This window comes from Labeo rohita, chromosome 16 (assembly GCF_022985175.1).
Source record: "Labeo rohita strain BAU-BD-2019 chromosome 16, IGBB_LRoh.1.0, whole genome shotgun sequence".
NCBI lineage: Eukaryota > Metazoa > Chordata > Actinopteri > Cypriniformes > Cyprinidae > Labeo > Labeo rohita.
Genome location: NC_066884.1, coordinates 840,274 through 858,364, shown reverse-complemented (window position 1 = coordinate 858,364; position 18,091 = coordinate 840,274). Strand labels below are relative to the sequence as shown.

At 33.5% G+C, this 18,091-nt stretch overlaps 1 protein-coding gene across 4 annotated transcripts; it reads left to right on the top strand.

The window, feature by feature from the left end:
- The first annotated feature begins 616 nt into the window (after nucleotides 1-616).
- On the top strand, nucleotides 617-16,374 carry pabpc1a (poly(A) binding protein, cytoplasmic 1a). 4 transcript variants are annotated; one of them, XM_051130860.1, is made up of 15 exons: nucleotides 666-1,352; nucleotides 2,708-2,901; nucleotides 2,976-3,091; nucleotides 3,454-3,593; nucleotides 10,309-10,403; nucleotides 10,492-10,629; nucleotides 10,715-10,810; nucleotides 12,153-12,425; nucleotides 13,628-13,718; nucleotides 13,807-13,920; nucleotides 14,006-14,151; nucleotides 14,680-14,764; nucleotides 15,517-15,647; nucleotides 15,840-15,935; nucleotides 16,043-16,374. In XM_051130860.1, the coding sequence occupies exons 1-14, from the start codon at nucleotides 1,157-1,159 to the stop codon at nucleotides 15,927-15,929; spliced, it is 1,905 nt and encodes a 634-aa protein (XP_050986817.1). In that variant the 5' UTR covers nucleotides 666-1,156; the 3' UTR covers nucleotides 15,930-15,935; nucleotides 16,043-16,374. The 4 variants fall into 4 exon arrangements, 2 of the variants coding, with proteins under 2 accessions (XP_050986817.1, XP_050986819.1); XM_051130862.1 differs by lacking the exons at nucleotides 666-1,352; nucleotides 2,708-2,901; nucleotides 2,976-3,091; nucleotides 3,454-3,593 and adding exons at nucleotides 6,734-7,398; nucleotides 8,840-9,033; nucleotides 9,122-9,237; nucleotides 9,423-9,562; XR_007829310.1 differs by lacking the exons at nucleotides 10,309-10,403; nucleotides 10,492-10,629; nucleotides 10,715-10,810; ... (6 more) ...; nucleotides 15,840-15,935; nucleotides 16,043-16,374 and adding exons at nucleotides 3,673-3,768; nucleotides 3,855-3,933; nucleotides 5,044-5,139; nucleotides 5,211-5,443 and having other exon boundaries at nucleotides 617-1,352.
- The last annotated feature ends 1,717 nt before the right edge of the window (nucleotides 16,375-18,091 follow it).

Here is an 18,091-nt window from a genome sequence, read left to right as displayed (position 1 = left end):
TTTAATATTATATATATAATAATAATTTTCTAGATTATATACAATGTTTCATATACAGATGAATATTATTTTTCTTTTACATAATTATTTTATATATGTTTATTTCTATATTTTCATAAATGTTTTTTAGTGTATTTAAATTTACTTTTCGTTATATATATATATTTGCACGTTATATAGAATATTACATATATTTAATATTTTTTGATTGTAGTGTTTGAGAATTGAATTATTAGAATTGCGAGTTTATGTCTCTCAGTTCTGAGTTTATTTTCCACATACCTCTTTTTTCCCCTCAGAGTTGAGATAAAATTACAGAATTAGGAGCTAAAATTTGCAATTACCCTTTTAGTTTTTTTTATTATTATTTTTTTAAATCTTGTGGAGAAAACAGCCTTCCATATTAACAAGAAGGAGGCAAGACGCACACAGATCTTGTAGTAAATTTATATGACATTAAATGCATTTGGCTGACTGTTTTGTCCGGTTCAAACATTCCCTGTAAACCCATGAAGCCTTGACGTTCTATTTTTTATTTGTATTTATTTATTTATTGTGTGTATTAATCGCGCTACTCTTATTCTATCACTGCCCGGACTTTTATTCTGCTCTTCCGTAAAACTATAAAGGAACCTCACGCAACATCCGGCGCGGACGCCGCCTTATCTGAGCTTAGATTTGTGAAGTTTCTCCTTGTTTTGAGGCTTTTAACGTGATTTTAGAATTTTATTTCAAGCTATAAAACAATAAGTCTATCAGCATAACATACTTGGAGTGACCACCGAAGGCTTAACAAACTGAAGGTGGAAAAAACAGCCGCCTTATCTGAGCTGTACTTCCGATTCTCTCCTGCTTTGTGCGAGAGCGCACGTGTCTCAGAGCCGCGGCAAACATCTTCTTTATAAAAAAATACAAAAAAATCACAAAACAGAAAACATACAAACAAAAAATCTACTTTTATGACCGAATACATCGGATCCGCGGACGGGATTTGAGGAGTTTAATCAGAGCAGCGCCGTATTCGGCCTGAGGAGATTTTAATACCGCGAAAACATCGACGCCGAATCTGCCGAACGCCTTTTAATTCGTGTCTGAGAATATTTAATCTTGTCTCGCTCCGAGCCCGTTCGCGTGTGTTCAGTCAGATCGGTGTCCGATGATGAACCCCGCCGCTCCCGGTAACCCGATGGCCTCCCTGTATGTGGGTGATCTGCACCCGGACGTGACCGAGGCCATGCTGTACGAGAAGTTCACGTTAGTCGGTCCCGTTCTGTCCATTCGGGTGTGCAGGGACGTGATTACCCACCGATCGCTCGGTTATGCGTACGTCAACTTCAGGCAGGCCGCCGACGGTAAGCGAACACTCGGTCTCAGAGATACTTCCTTTAAAAACTGCTTTTTAAAATATGCTTAATATTTATATACATTCAGTTTTTATGTGTTTTACCTTTAAAAATGTGTCTTTTATAAAAGGAAAAAAAAAATCATGTAGTTGACATTTTTATTAGTGTGTGAATATATATTATATACTAGCGTTTTTAAACTAGTATTTATAAAATTTTTAATGTGTTTTATATTTTTAAATGTTTACGTTTTATGTTGTTCTGTATGTGTTATTATTATTATTATTATTATTATTATAATTTTATTTATTTATTTTTGCAATTTGTTTTTAAATATATATATATATATATATATATATATATATTGTTTTATATATCCTACTCTGAAATATTTTTCTTCTTTTTAAAAACAGAACATTACTTCTTTTTTTCAATGTATTTTTTTAATATATATATATATATGTGTGTGTGTATATATGTATAGATATATAGATATATATAATGTATTTTTTTTGCAATTTGTTTTTAAATATTTATTTTTGTTATATATATGTATATGTATTTTTTTACCTTTTAAAATTTATTTTTTTGTTTTTTTGTGTGAAGAAAAATATATATATAATAAATATATATGTGTGTGTGTATTTTAAATACGTTTCATATTTATATATTTTCAATGTATTTTATGGAATTTATTTTATATATTTACATTGTTCTATATCTATCTATCTATCTATCTATCTAAATATATATATATATATATATATATATATATATATATATATATATATATATATATATATATATATATACACAAACACACACACACAGAGTATATATATATAACAGGAAAACTTTATATTTAATATTTATATACTTTTTAATGTTTTTAATAATTTAGGTTTTACGTTTTTAAATTTGTTCTATGTAGACATTTTTTCATATATCATTAATATTTTTATTAGTGTGTAAATATGTACTATATATTGGTATTTTGTATACATTTTATATTTATGTATTTTTAATGTATTTTAGAAATTATATTTTAGATATTTTTAAATATTTATGCGTTTTATATATTTGCATTTTACATATTCTAGATTATATATATATATATATATATATATATATATATATATATATATATATATATATATATATATATATATATATATATATATATATGTAGATGATGTGTGTGTGTGTGTATATATATATATATATATATGTTATTGTATGTATTTATTTTTATTTATATTTTGTTGATATTATATGGGATATTATGCATTTTATATTTTTTGCTTGTAGTGTTACTGTTAATTTAAGTAACTCACACTCATGTTTTTAACTCCCTGTTATTTCAGCCGAGCGCGCCTTGGGCACCATGAACTTTAACGTGATCATGGGCCGTCCCGTTCGCATCATGCGGTACCAGCGAGACCCGTCCCTGCGCAAGAGCGGCGTGGGCAACGTCTTCATCAAAAACCTTGAGAAATCCATCGACAACAAGGCCCTGTACGACACGTTCTCTGCCTTCGGCAACATCCTGTCCTGCAAGGTAAGAGCCGGCCGTGTGTTTGCATGTTTGTGGTGTTTGTGCTCGTGCTCAGTGCTGCTGTTCTCTTTCTGAAGGTGGCTTGCGATAAGAACGGCTCTAAAGGATATGGCTTTGTGCACTTTGAGACCCATGAGGCCGCAGAAACAGCCATTGAGAAAATGAACGGCATGTTGCTCAATGACCGCAAAGTGTAAGTGTGTATTTGTAGTAAACTGCGTTTGGTCTGGAGTGAAGCATGCTTGCTGTTTCTCAAACAGCATTTATGCACGCAGGTTTAGTAAAAAACAAAACAAACAAACAAAAAAACACATTTTATATATACCTAAAGCATTTCTCCTGGGAAATTATTAGAAGTTATCAAACTGAAAGATTTTATGTAACTTGTGGTGTTTTTGTGTATTTTTTTTTGTAAAGAATATTAAATTGTAAACGTTATTTTTTTTAAAACATATTTTTGTTTAACATGTTTATAGCCTTTGATGCTGATATGATGTTGATTATTAAAAATGGTAAATATTCAGAATAATAAATCTAACTTGTTGCATCTTAAAGATTTGTGGGTCACTTCAAGTCTCGAAAGGAGCGTGAGGCCGAGAAGAAAGCCTGCGCCAAAGAGATCACAAACGTTCACGTCCAGAACATCAGAGAAGAGATGGATGATGACAAGCTGACGCAAATTTTCAGCAAATTTGGTGAGTTTTACTGCTAGCAGTGATGATTATTATTATTTTTTTTTATTATGTATTATATACATTTTATGTTTTTATGTAGTTATACATGGCTCTGGTCCGGAGGAAGAAGGAGCGTCAGGCTCTGCTCATCCATCAGCACATGAGACGCCAGCAGCACAAAACACACGCTGAGCAGGTTCAGATTCACAGAACACACTCTCATCATACACACACTGAGAAACACAGAGAAACCGTGTGACGAGCTCTGTTATTATTTCACAGGTTCAGCATCTCTCCTCATATCACGTCACTCAGCCTCAGCCCGGCTCTCAATGGGACACACAGAGCGTCAGTCCTCAGGGTGAGTGGACCTTCTTCAAACCATAAATCTTTGATTCATCTTCAGAACTTGTAGACACACTGCCACTCAAACGTTTGGGATCAGTATGACTTGAAATGCTTTTTAAAAAGTCTCTTATGCTCATCAAGGCTGCATTTATTTGATCAAAAATGCAGAAGAAAAACAGTAATGTTGCAAAATGTTATTACAATGTAAAATAATAGTTTTTGTTTTAATATACTGTAAAATATAATTTATTCCTGTGATCAAAGCTGAATTTTCATCAGCTGTTACTCCAGTCTTAAGTGTCACATGATCTTTCAGAAATCATTCTAATATGCTGATTTATTATTAGAATTATCAGTGTTTTTTTTTTGGAAACTGTGATTCTTTTTTTTCAGGATTCTTTGACCAATAAAAGGTTAAAAAGAACAGCATTTATTCAAAATATAAATCTTTTCTAACAATGTAAATGTATGCTATCACTTTTTATTAATTTAACACATCCTTGGTGAATAAAGGTATTAATTTTCTCTTTTTTTTAAAAAAAAGAAAGAATACAAATGTACAGACCCTAAACTTGTGAACAGTAGTGTATATTGTTAGAAAACCTTTCTATTTTTAATAAATGCTGTTCTTCTTAACCTTTTTTTGATCAAAGAATCCTGAAAAATGCATCACAGGTTCCAAAAAAAATAAATCAGCATATTAGAATGATTTCTGAAGGATCATGTGACACTTAAGACTGGAGTACCAGCTGATGAAAATTCAGCTTTGCATCACAGAAATAAATTACATTTTAAAGTATATTCAAATAAATACCATTATTTTATGTTGTAGTAACATTTTGCAATATTACTGTTTTCCTGTATTTTTTTTATCAATTAAATGCAGCCTTGATGAGACTTTTTAATAGACTTTTTAAAAAAACCAAAAAAAAAACATTACAAGTCTTACTGATCCCAAACTTTTGAGCGGCAGTGTATTTTTAATGAAACTGAGAGAGTAAGTAAATGATGAAAGGACCTTTGAAAATCATAATTTAAATTAATTAAAATAATTAGATTCTGGCTAAGTTTACTCCCGTGTGTTGTTTTCTTGTCTGATGTAGTTTTTATCCCGCTGGTGCAGGACGCGGTGGGGCCGCTGGCGAGTAAGATCACTGAGATGCTGCTGGAGACGATCGAGTCTGAGCTGCTGCGCTGCCATCAGTCTCTGTGCATCAAGGTCTGTTCCTGTTTGTACAGCTTTGGTTGTTTTAATGTGTGATTTCTTTCTAAAAATGTGAGTGTGTTCAGGTGAACGAAGCACTTGCTGTTCTTCAGTCTCATCAGACGATGGAAGAGGCTCAGATATCATCCAGACAAGCCCTGCTATTCATGCCGTCTGAAACATGGATATCAATGACCACACACAGATTTAATCATTAAAAAAAATTAAGTTTTTGAAAAATGTATTTTAATTTTAAAAATTCAATGTTTATTAAAAATATTGTTCTGCAACTAAATAAATAAATGAGTTTGCAAATGTGTGTTTGTCCTTTCTGGCTTGCATTTTGCATTTTTGAAATCAATGCCACACTTTATTTTCCACATTAAAGTACAAAATTGCCAATCCATTATATACAAAACCAGTAAAGACGAAAAATAAAAGATGATTTTTTTTTTTTTTTTTTTTTTTTTGGTTTTAATTAAAACTAGTACTTTAAGAGCATACTGTCTTATTTAAAATAAATAAGTTTAAATATTTTAATTTATTTTTTTTTTTGCTTAATTTTTTGTTTAAACATATAGGTAGTGACCTATTTCTATTTTAAATTATGTAAAAAAATTAAATTGAGTTTATTCACTACTCATTTACATTTATGAATAAAGAAATTTCTATATATAATGAGTAAATTGGTAATATACCAAATATTGAAATCAACAGTATGCTCAAAAAAAAAAAAATCATTTTCTTTGAGTTTCAATTCAATATTTCTACTCTGTTTAAAAGAATCACACCAAAATAATTTTGTATAATACAGTCATAAAATAAATGGACAATAATTTTCCTCTTTACAGAAAACACTTCAATTCAGTGAGTCTCGGCTATGGCTGAGACTTCCGGTTCATTGTCCACTATTGGGAAATAATGAGAAGAATAATGCAGTGAACGATAAAACAGTTTGCACTACAAACCAGTGTGTTCATAATTAAGATAATACATTAATATAATATGGTATAACAAACCAATTTGCAATATCAGGCAGCAAAATAAGCTATTTCCTACAGCTAAAAATAGCTGGATGCGGACGAGACCGGAAGTCGCACCCATAAAAATTACAAACAGCCACGCCCACTCTTAGGGGAAGAAATAACTATAGAAGCTTGTTTCTGCCACTGGATAAAAATGGTCTTTGAGACTTTTTAATTCTTTATTTTGTTTCTCTCACAAATCTGAAGGAAAAAGTCATAAGTTTGAGTTCATATCTTGTATTTTTGTTTTCCACTCTCAGAATCTCGACGTTAAATTGTAAATTATTACAGTTACAACTAACGTTTCATATATTTAGAGTTTATAGCCGCAATTACCCTTTTAATTGTTTATCTCGTATGGTATCACGAAGGAGGCACGCGAATCTTGTAGTGAATTATTATGGCACTTAATGCATTTAGCAGACTGTTTTGTCCAGGTTCCAGGTTGAGGTTCTGTCCTTTATTTTATGCGTCATTCGCGCTACTCTTATTTTATCATCGCACGGACTCTTATTCTGCTCTTACGTAAAAATATAAAGGAACCTCACGCAACATCCGGCGAGAACGCCTTCTTATCTGAGCCGTACTTCCGCTTCTCTCCCCCTACCTTGTGCGGTGCGAGAGAGAGCGCGTGTGCCTCAGAGCCTCGGCACACATCTTATATAAAAAATCAAAAATACAAAAAAAAATCACAAAACAGAAGAAAAAACAAACAAAAAATCTACTTTTAGTACCGAATACCTCGGTGAAGCAGGATCCGCGGACGAGATTTGAGGAGTTTAATCAGAGCAGCACCGCAGTAGGCCTGAGGAGATTTTAATCATCTTGAGTTTGATCGATACCGCCAAAACATCGACGCCAAACCGGTACCGAACGCGTTTTAATTCGTCTTTAAGTCTGTTCTTTAAGAGTATTTAACCGTGTGACCGTGTTCGAGGAGGAAATCGAGCAAACAGTCTTGGTCTCGTCCGTCGCCATTACCGCCGCCGCTCCGAGCCCGTTCGCGTGTTCAATCAGCTCCGTGTTTCCAGATCTTCGCTCTTTTGTCGTCCGAAAATGAACCCCAGCGCGCCCAGTTACCCGATGGCCTCCCTGTATGTGGGTGATCTGCACCCGGATGTGACCGAGGCCATGCTGTACGAGAAGTTCAGCCCGGCTGGGCCCATTCTTTCCATTCGGGTGTGCAGGGACATGATGACCCGCCGCTCGCTCGGTTATGCCTACGTCAACTTCCAGCAGCCCGCCGACGGTAAGCGAACACGCTCGGTTGGTCAGAACAGGAAAACTAAAATATTTGGTTTATTATTTATTTTTTTTTAAACCTGTTTATGTATGGTTTTTATATATTTTAATGTAAAAATATACAATATATTAATATATACGAATTCTAATTTCTTTCTATATGCAAGTTTATATATTTTATATATATATATATATATATATGTATATATGTATGTGTATATGTACATGTATATGTATGTGAGTGCGTGTATAAATCTAGTTTTTATGTTTATGTATTTTTAGATTATTTATTTATTTATTTATCTATTTATTATTTAATAGTTTTAACCATTAAAATTTATTCCAGAAAAATTTAAATTTAAATGGAAACAAAAGAAAACCCCCCACAAATTTCATAGGGGCCTAATAAATAAGCAATAGGTTCCTATTATTGTTTAATTAAATAAATAAAAGTTTTCAGTATTGGAATTTAATGTAACCATTACAGTGGAATCCAGAAAAGTTAAAATGATTTGTGGGAAAAAAAAAAAACCATTTTATAGGGCCACAAAAATATATTTTTGTATTTTATTTAGTTTTTATTTTAAATAAATTACTTTTATGCTGTACAAGTTTCATGGTTTCAACTTAATAATAATAATGATATAAAATATAAAACAATTTGAAAAAAAAAAAACAGATCTATTTAATCATATAATTTTATTTAATTATATTTAGTTGTTTTGTTTTATATTTGTTTGATGGATTTTAAAAATTGTTTATATTGTTTCAGGTTTTTTTATATACATTCGTATGTAGTTTTAATTTTGTGTGTGTATATATATATATATATATATATATATATATATATATATATATATATATATATATATATATATATATATATATATATATATATAATTTTTTTTTATAATTTATTTATATTTATCTATTTATTTTATTATTTTTATTTTTTCTATTTTAGGTAGTTTATTTAATATTTATTTAAAAATGTCTAAATAGTTTTTAGTTTTATATTTTTGTGTATTTTATATATTGTATATTTAGTTTTATGTATATTTTAGATAATTTATATATTTGTTCAACAATCTTTTTTAAATGTATAATATTTATATCATAATATATGAATGTTATATCATTTATATATTTTATATATTTCAATGAATGTTGTTTTTTGAAACAAATTATATATTTTAGATTTTTTTTTATATCATATTTATATATTGTGTATTTATATGTATTCTATATTTATATTTATAATTAATATATATATATATATATATATATATATATATATATATATATATATATATATATATATATATATATATATATATATATATAATTATTTTTTTTTTTATCCTAAGATAATGAATTTTATATACTTCGATGTTTATTATTGGTTTATATAGATTTTTACACATGTTTTTACCTACCTGTTATTTCAGCCGAGCGCGCCTTGGACACCATGAACTTTGACGTGATCAAGGGCCGCCCTGTCCGCATCATGTGGTCCCAGCGTGACCCGTCCCTGCGCAAGAGCGGCGTGGGCAACATCTTTATCAAGAACCTGGACAAGTCCATCGACAACAAGGCCCTGTACGACACGTTCTCTGCCTTCGGCAACATCCTGTCCTGCAAGGTAAGAGCCGGCCGTGTGTTTGCGGCAACACGCATGTTTGTTTGTGGTGTTTGTGCTCGTGCTCAGTGCTGCTGTTCTCTTTCTGAAGGTGGTTTGCGATGAGAACGGCTCTAAAGGATACGGCTTTGTGCACTTTGAGACCCATGAGGCGGCAGAAAGAGCCATTGAGAAAATGAACGGCATGTTGCTCAATGACCGCAAAGTGTAAGTGTGTATTTGAATTAACAGCATTGTAGTCAACAGTGTTTGGAGTGAAGCGTGCTCAATGTGTCTCAAACATCCATGTTCTGCCTTATGCATGCTGGTTTAATTAAAAAAAAAACAATATAGTAAAATGAAAAATAAATCAAATGTTCAGAATAATAAAGGTGATTTATTGCGTCTTAAAGGTTTGTCGGTCGCTTCAAGTCTCGCAAGGAGCGTGAGGCTGAGATGGGCGCCCGTGCCAAAGAGTTCACAAATGTTTACATCAAGAACTTTGGAGAAGATATGGATGATGAAAAGCTGAAGGAGATTTTCAGCAAATTTGGTGGGTTTTACTAATAGCGGAGGTTTTTATGCATTTATATCCATTTTATTTTGTTATATTTGGTATGTTTTTATATACTTTCAGTTTCACATTTTTATGCAGAATTTTATACATTTATATTTATATAGTTTTATACATTTATACATGTGCGTATATAAATCAACTTATTTTTTTAATTTTACATTTTTAAAAGCCTTTAGCTGAAAAATGTATTTGTCTATTAAACAATTTTATTATATTTTATTTAATTTTTTATATAGCTTTATGCTGTTACATATGCATGTGTATGTGCATATAGAAATCATTTTTGATTTTTCAATTTGAAGTCTTTAGCCAAAAAAAAAAAAAATTATATATTTTTTCATTTTAACTTTACTTAGTCTTTAGCTGAAAAAAAAAAAAAACTTGTGTATAAATGGTTTTGTTTTATGTATTTATATTAAAGTTTTAAACTTTTATATATGCATGTGTATGTGCATGCATAAATCTTTTTATTTTTTTTATTTTACGTTTTAAAAGTCTTTAACTTAAGTATATTATTTGTATTTGTTACACAGAGTATTGTTTATACATCAATTGTTAAATGTCAATATCTAATAATAATAAAAAATAATCTATATAAATCAATTGTTTTTTTTTCTCTTTAATTTCATGTTTTTAAAATGTGTTTAGCTGAATATTTATGCTAGTGGAGGTATTGGGTTTGCCACATGAATCAGATGTGACGTGTTTGTGCCTTATTTTAGGTCCAGCGCTGAGCATTCGCGTCATGACCGACGACAGCGGCAAATCTAAAGGCTTTGGCTTCGTCAGTTTTGAGAGGCACGAGGACGCCCAGAGGGTGAGCAGCAGCATATTAAGCCTTTGTGTGGTTTTATAGTGATCACTAGAACATTGTTATATTCTGACGTGTTTCCTCTGGTGGACAGGCCGTGGATGAGATGAATGGAAAAGAGCTGAACGGGAAGCAGGTGTACGTGGGTCGCGCTCAGAAGAAGGGAGAGCGTCAGACGGAGCTCAAGCGCAAGTTTGAGCAGATGAAGCAGGACCGCATGACTCGCTACCAGGTATGACATGAGCAGTATATGATGCGGATGAGAGCGGTAAAGGTGATGTTTGTACGTGAACTTTAATTCATGATGTTTTCAACAGGGAGTCAATCTGTACGTAAAGAATCTGGACGACGGCCTTGATGACGAACGCCTGCGTAAAGAATTCTCACCATTCGGCACCATCACCAGTGCTAAGGTATGATCTGAGATGTGTATCCAAAAAACTTGTGCTCAGTGTGAATGTTCTACAGGGTTCATACAAGGTGCTTAAAGTACTTGAATTTGACTTTTTGTTTTTTAGTTGATGTCATTATACTAGTGAGCTAAGCCAGTAGTAGTACTGACGGTGTCATGTAAACAAGGCTGAAGATGCAAAAATAGGAACGGATGAACTGAATCAATTCAGTCATTTAAGCTGGAACCGCCCCTTTTGATTCAAACTAGTGACGTTGATCATTCATTTCAAGCGATTCACTGGCAAAAACCAGATTAAATTTAAGAGTCATTAATTTAACTTAACATCACTTGGAATTAAAAAAAAAACTTATAGTGATAGCTGAAACAGCTTTTCGAAACACCCAATCAGTTAAATTATTGCGTCGCAAAATGATTCAGTGTTTCGAACCGCTCCAATCAGATCGTGAATCATTTGATTCAGATTCTGACTTCAAATTGAGTATCGTGAATCATTTGCTTTAGTTCAAGACTTCAGAGTGTATATCACAAATCATTTAAGATTCTGAACAGGTCAATCACTTTGCAAATTGCAAATCAAAATCTAATGATCCAAATCAAATGATTCGTGATCTGAAATTCGGATCGGGACTTTGGAGTGGGGATTGCTAATCATTTGATCAAGACTTCAAAGCACGCATCACAAATCATTTGATTTAGATTGTAACTGGTTCGTGAATGATCGCAAATTAAATGATTCAAATGAAATTATGGTTCGTGATTCATTATTTGGATCAGGATTTTGGAGTGTGGATCGCAAATCATTTGATTCAGATCGGGACTTTGGTGCAGGTTCAAGAATCATTTGATTCAGTTCCTGACTTATGTGTACATATGGCGAGTCATTTGATTTGGATCAGAATGGGTTTGTGGATCATTTCACAAATTGATTCAAATCAAATGATTCGTGACCAGCACTTTTGAGTCCTGATCTGAAATGATGCTTTACAAATCATTATTCAGATCGGGACTTTGGAGCGAATCACGAGTCACTTGATTAGATCAACTTTAGGGCAGGTTTGTGAATCTTTTGATTCAGTTCGAGACTTCGGAGTGTGTATGATGAATTATTTGTTTGAAATCAGGATTTCAGGACTATTAATTTATTTAGAATTTGAAAGAGAAGATATTAAGTGCAAACCAAAGTCCATGAAAATCAAAAAAGCAGTGCTTGAAAGGCCCTTAAATCCTGGAATTTCATTTTACAGTATCTGAACCCTAGTTTTAATTGCCAACCCTCCATCAAACACCAGTGATTTCCCTCTCAAGTGTCCCTGTTAACATCTGTTGTTGGTTTTGTTCAGGTGATGATGGAAGGTGGCCGCAGCAAGGGTTTCGGCTTCGTCTGCTTCTCGTCTCCCGAAGAAGCCACTAAGGCCGTGACCGAGATGAACGGTCGTATCGTGGCCACCAAGCCGCTGTACGTGGCTCTGGCCCAGAGGAAGGAAGAGCGTCAGGCTCATCTCACCAGCCAGTACATGCAGAGGATGGCCAGCGTCAGAGCCGTGCCCAACCCCGTCCTCAACCCCTACCAGCCCGCGCCGCCGTCCGGATACTTCATGGCTGCCATTCCACAGGTCAGACAATATTTGCGGTCAAAATCCAGTCTTTTCAGTAAGAATACACGTGATTGGAAATTGAGGCCGTGAGTTTTCCGCACAAGATTTCGCAACTGATTTTTGTGAATGTTTGAAAGTGACTTTCTAGGACTTAAGTGTATATTTGTTGAGCGCTGACACTAGATAAGACCGATGCTATAATACTGTTTCATATGCGTTTACTTCTAATTTGGTAAACAGAACTGTTAAACGGCAGTAAAGCAATCAAGACTGAAAATGGTTGGAGTTCAGATGCTGACTTTCAAAATAAGACAAAGAAAGGTCCTAAAGTCTTGCCTTTTCAAAAAAATAAGGCCTATTAAATGTAGTCATGCTATTAAATGTTGCATACGCTGCAGCAAATTATTCCTTAGTATTTTTGTCTTGTTTTTCTGTGCTAATATCTAAACTTCCTTAAATCAAGACTTGAAATGCAAAATGATCATAGGTGGTCTTGTTTTAAACATTTTAGTGAGTTTATGCTTTTAAATAAGAGCAAATGTCAGTCAAATATTTTCATTTTGTAGCTTTAATGAATTAAAAGTTGTATTTTCAAACTTTGAAGTTCTGCTAATACAATTAATGCTCTCCTTAGACCTTTACGTTTAGAAAATACATTGACTTATTGATGTTCGCTTGAATTTACTCCCTATATTTTCTTTAATTGGTCTTAAATGCTTAAATTTGCCTCCATAAAACATAAATTGTGACCCTGGACCACAAAACCAATCATATTTTTTTTTTGATAAATACATTTCCATTGATGTAAGGTTTGTTGGGATAGGACGATATTTGGCTGAAATACAACTTTTAAAAAAAACTGGAATTTAAGGGTGGAAAAAAAAAAAAGAAAATAAGAAAATCACCTTTAAAGTCATAAAAATGAAGTTCTTAATGCATATTACTAATCAAAAATTAAGTTTTAAAATATTTATGGTAGAAAATTTACAAAATATCACTTAATATCCTAATGATTTTCAGCATAGAACAATTTTTTTTATTATTTTGACCTATACAATGTATTTTTGGCTATTGCTACAAATATACCCGTGCTGCCCAAGACTGGTTTTGTGGTCCAAGGTCACAATTAGCCTCCAAAAAAGCATTTTCTTTACATTGAGTAATCCGGAAGTGGTTCTTACTCATAACGTTTGTGTTCCTCTCTTGTGTGTGATTGACAGGCTCAGAATCGTGCGGCGTACTATCCCACCAGTCAGCTCGCTCAGCTCCGCCCCAGTCCTCGCTGGGCCACTCAGGGTGTCCGCCCTCAGCGTGAGTAGCTCCGCCCACATTCCCTCAAGCACGCTTGCACTGACCACAGCAACTCTTCGTTTTACTGATTTGCTTATTTCCGTTACAGATTTCCAGAGCATGCCCAACGCCGTCAGGCCGTCCGCGCCCCGTCCGCAGACCTTCGGCGCAGTGCGTCCCACCTCCTCCCAGGTCCCAAGGGTGATCCAGCCCCAGCGCATGGGTGAGTGATGAACCTCGCTGTTAAACATACAGCGAGCGTGTTTCTCCACAGTTGACTGATCTAAACTGTGCTTTGTTTCCCACAGCGTCTCAGGCCATGGGTCCTCGTCCCACCGCCGCAGGTGCCGCCACAGGTACGGCTCAGGTGAGAGTGCCACAGTACAAGTACGCACCTGGAGTCCGCAACCCACAGCAGCACATGCCCACTCAGCCGCAGGTGCCCATGCAACAGGTACTCATGGAACTTACGTGGTTTACTACCAAATTTTTGTTTGCATTTTTAAATGCGAAAACTGAATGCGTATCGCAAAATGTTAACCTTGTGTATAAAGTTAGATGTTCAATTTTATCCACATCCACACCACACTAATGTAAAACAATCATATAATAGATAATGTCAACTGCCTGAATTGCAACAATGTAACTTATCTGGCTCTTTAAACTAAGTTGGATATGTAACTGCAACTTTGTTGCATGCATGAAGTGATACGTGTGTATATACAATGTAGCAAATCTCAACTGCTTGATTGTTTGTAATGTTACAAAATGTAACACTTATTGTCATCCAGCTCTAATCTGATAATTGCGACTATAAGTAATGAAGATATTATAAACAATGTGATTTTTGTGTAAAGCAGTTTGGAGCAATGTGTATTATGAAAAGGCTTTGGCAAATTTGACTTGCTCTGCAAATGTCACCGTGTCTTGCACAAAAGTGATTTCATAAACTCTAACATTTATGTATTTGTCTACCGTTCAGCCTGCTGTCCACGTTCAGGGTCAGGAGCCTCTGACGGCGTCCATGCTGGCTGCCGCCCCTCCACAAGAACAGAAGCAGATGCTGGGTGAGTTGATTCTCCTGTTCCTATTTTGGTTTTTATTTTTCTGGGCAAGAAATAAGCGTCATGCATTTTTAACATGATTTACAGAAGACACCCACTGAAATGTCATTCTTTGTAAGAATAGGTTATATACCAAAACATCTCACCAGGTGTGTTTAGAATCAGATTCATTAGATGTCATTAAAATACTTTAAGGATCACAGTGCAGCCCTAAAATACTAATTGACATTTTTTAAATGTTTCTTCTTTTTTTTTTTTTTTTTTAAATCTATATTTAGTTTGTATAGGTCAGAATAAGTATGTGATTTTATTTGAGACACAGTACACTAAATAACATTAGACCATTACTTCAACCATATTTTGACCTTTAACAGTTATTTGAAATATTAAAGTGTTTTTTTTTTTTTGTTTTTGTTTTTGTTTTTTTTTTTTGTTTTTTTGTTTTTTTTCCCCCTAAGGCACTTGTTTTAATGTGCAGTTTTGGAGTTGAAAAAATTCTAATTCTATGTATATAAAATACTTACATTTGGTTTATAGACATCAAAATTGTTTTTATTATACTTTATATTATATAATATATAATATATAATATACTAATATTATTATTATTATTATTATTATTATTATTATTATTATTATTTTTATTTTTTATTTATTTATTTTTTTTTCTTGTTAATTGTGTGGTTTTAAATGTATGTAGATTAAAGCAAGATATCAATTTTTAAATATCAAATGCATGCTCTCGTCTGCCACAGGTGAGCGTCTGTTCCCACTCATCCAGAACATGCATCCCAGTCTGGCTGGAAAAATCACAGGAATGCTGTTGGAGATCGACAACTCTGAGCTGCTGCACATGCTGGAGTCTCCGGAGTCCCTGAGGTCAAAGGTCAGTGCTCATGGGATGCTCCGTTTTGTGCTTGTCTAAAGTTATTGGGTTTTTAAAGAGAGTGGTGATGTGATCTGGTCTGTTTTATCCCTAATCGGATAAATATTCAAAGGAGTTTTTAGAAATGTATTATTATTTATTAAAAAAAAAAAAAAAAAAAAATGTATTCTGTATATTTATATTTTATCTTAGGTGGATGAAGCGGTAGCGGTGTTGCAGGCTCATCAGGCCAAAGAAGCTGCCCAGAAATCAGTCCCCAGCGCTGCTGTGCCGGCCGTCTAACGCAAGGTGAGAGGAGAGCTCTTGCACATGGATTTTGTGCACATCTTTTTCTCTGCTCGACTACTGAAGTAATTATTTGTCCCTAATCGTTTACATTTTCCTTCCTTTTTCAGAATGGTTTCTTAGGCCCTGTCTTCACCAAGAGGGACACATTAAAAATAAAAATTGAATAAATATTGAAAAACAGAAACTCAAACAGAAAAAAAAAACACAATGACATCCAGATGTTTTGCCAGGTTGAGAGACCAAATCTTGACCTTGATTTATATAAAAAAAATTACCAAAAAAATAGAAAACTTTTAATTTTGAAAAATTCCAAAACATTCCTTTCTTTTTATTCCTCTTAATGAATGCTCATTGTCAATTGTGTTCTTGCAGTTGATAGCTGAACATTTGGAAAAGTACATTGGATTAAACTGCTTGAATAAATAAAACTTTAAACATTTATCATTGTTTGTGGTGTTTTTTTTTTGTTTAACAGTTATGTGCTGAAAACCCTTGAACACAAAGCGGTTGCATTCATTCTCAAAAATGCTGAAAGGGTTTTACAGAAACACTTTACAGCTGTAAGTTAAGCTGTGATGAATGCTGATAAACCTGCATGATGAGAATGTTGACATGGTGTTGTCCAAGTTTCTGAGCTTTTGTCAACTTTGTTGAGTGATTCAGAGTTCATGAACCGAGGTCTCGACCGCTGCAGATCTCGGGGTTAATGCCCTGAAGGTGGTGGTAGGTGAAACTGGGGGCAGTTTTAATGCCTTTAACACCTTCAGTCATAAGATGGAGTGATGACGTTTGGCGCGTTATCAAAGGAGTATATCTTGCAAGTCTAGTATTTTTGTTGTAGAGTTTTGATGACTTTGAACTTAAATGTTTGCCTCTTTAAAGGTTGTTGGTTACAAGTTAACGTGAATGAGTTGGCAACACTGAAATAAACTGCAAAACAACTGGACAAGCTCTGTATTAAAGCAGTGTTTGGGTTTTTAGGATTGAGTTGATTAACTTTTGCACAGCATTGACTTGCTCTATTTAAACATTAAATACAAATAGGCATTACTGGCAGCTTTCCTGAATAACAAAAGAGAAAATGTTACAGTTGGTCCCATATCCCTTACAGGGTAATTTTTTTTTTTTTTTTCACTTTAATTAAAATATTTTATTTTTTGTGAAAGGTGATTCTCCAAATCTCAAACTGCAAACTGTTTTCTGTCCATTTGTAAACTGAAATCCGTGTCCCTTTGAGGTTTTGTTACCTGTCTACATATGTACACTAGGTGGCAGCAACAGTAAAAATAAATAAGGTGATGTTTTAGGATGTTTTTGGCTATATATTGGCAGCTTTGGCTGCTTTCATTTAAAAACCACTAATATTTAATATGCCACAAAACTGAACTGTACTATTAAAAATATGATTATTTCTGCCATATTTTCCTTGTATCATATTTTTGTTTAATGTATGTATAAAAAAAAAAAAAAAATTATAGGAGTCTGATACGTTTACAGCAGCGCCCCTTTTGGGCTGTGAGTGTATTTCAGCAAAGCCGCGAAAAAGAAAATGTAATACTTTTTAAAATATTTTAGGATAGGATAAATTTAAGACATTTTGAAAAATAAGAAGCACATTTAAAAACAAAATAAATATATATATATAAATAATGTATATATAAATAAATATATAATTAATTATAAATACGAGGTGACCGTTAGGACTCGCGTTCAGTTTTTAGCGCGGGAACCGCGAGCGCGTGTTCAACTATATTCAGTCAGATATTAAAACCGTGACATCCGCATCTTCACACATCTAACTTGGTGAGTTGGAAACAATTACTCTTACTAAGCTTTAGCCACGTTTGTTTTTATGTTTGTGAACGTTAGGTCGGAATACTGACTTACGTTTGAATGCTGAGGCGCATTTAGTCGAGTTGAATCGCGTTCGCGTTATTTGCAAACGCCGTATTGTTTGTTAAAACTCGACATAACTGAGCAAAATCATCGATTCATCGCTCGATGGGATTACTAAGCCTGAAATAAAACATTTAAATAAAAAACTTCATAGTTACTCATCTTAGACTGACCGAAAACAGGTTATTCAGGTTCACCGACCGAAGGAAAACTAAACGATCTTAACATGGCCTTCAACTTTTAAGCTCAGTCATTCTTAT

What these genes read in the sequence shown, in the direction of transcription:
- pabpc1a (XM_051130860.1), top strand. Translation starts at nt 1,157, where the DNA reads ATGATGAACCCCGCCGCTCCCGGTAACCCGATGGCCTCCCTGTATGTG. An exon ending in CTTCAGGCAGGCCGCCGACG is followed by an intron (nt 1,353 to 2,707) that starts GTAAGCGAACAC and finishes CTGTTATTTCAG; the next exon opens with CCGAGCGCGCCTTGGGCACC. An exon ending in TCAGGGTGTCCGCCCTCAGC is followed by an intron (nt 13,719 to 13,806) that starts GTGAGTAGCTCC and finishes TTTCCGTTACAG; the next exon opens with ATTTCCAGAGCATGCCCAAC.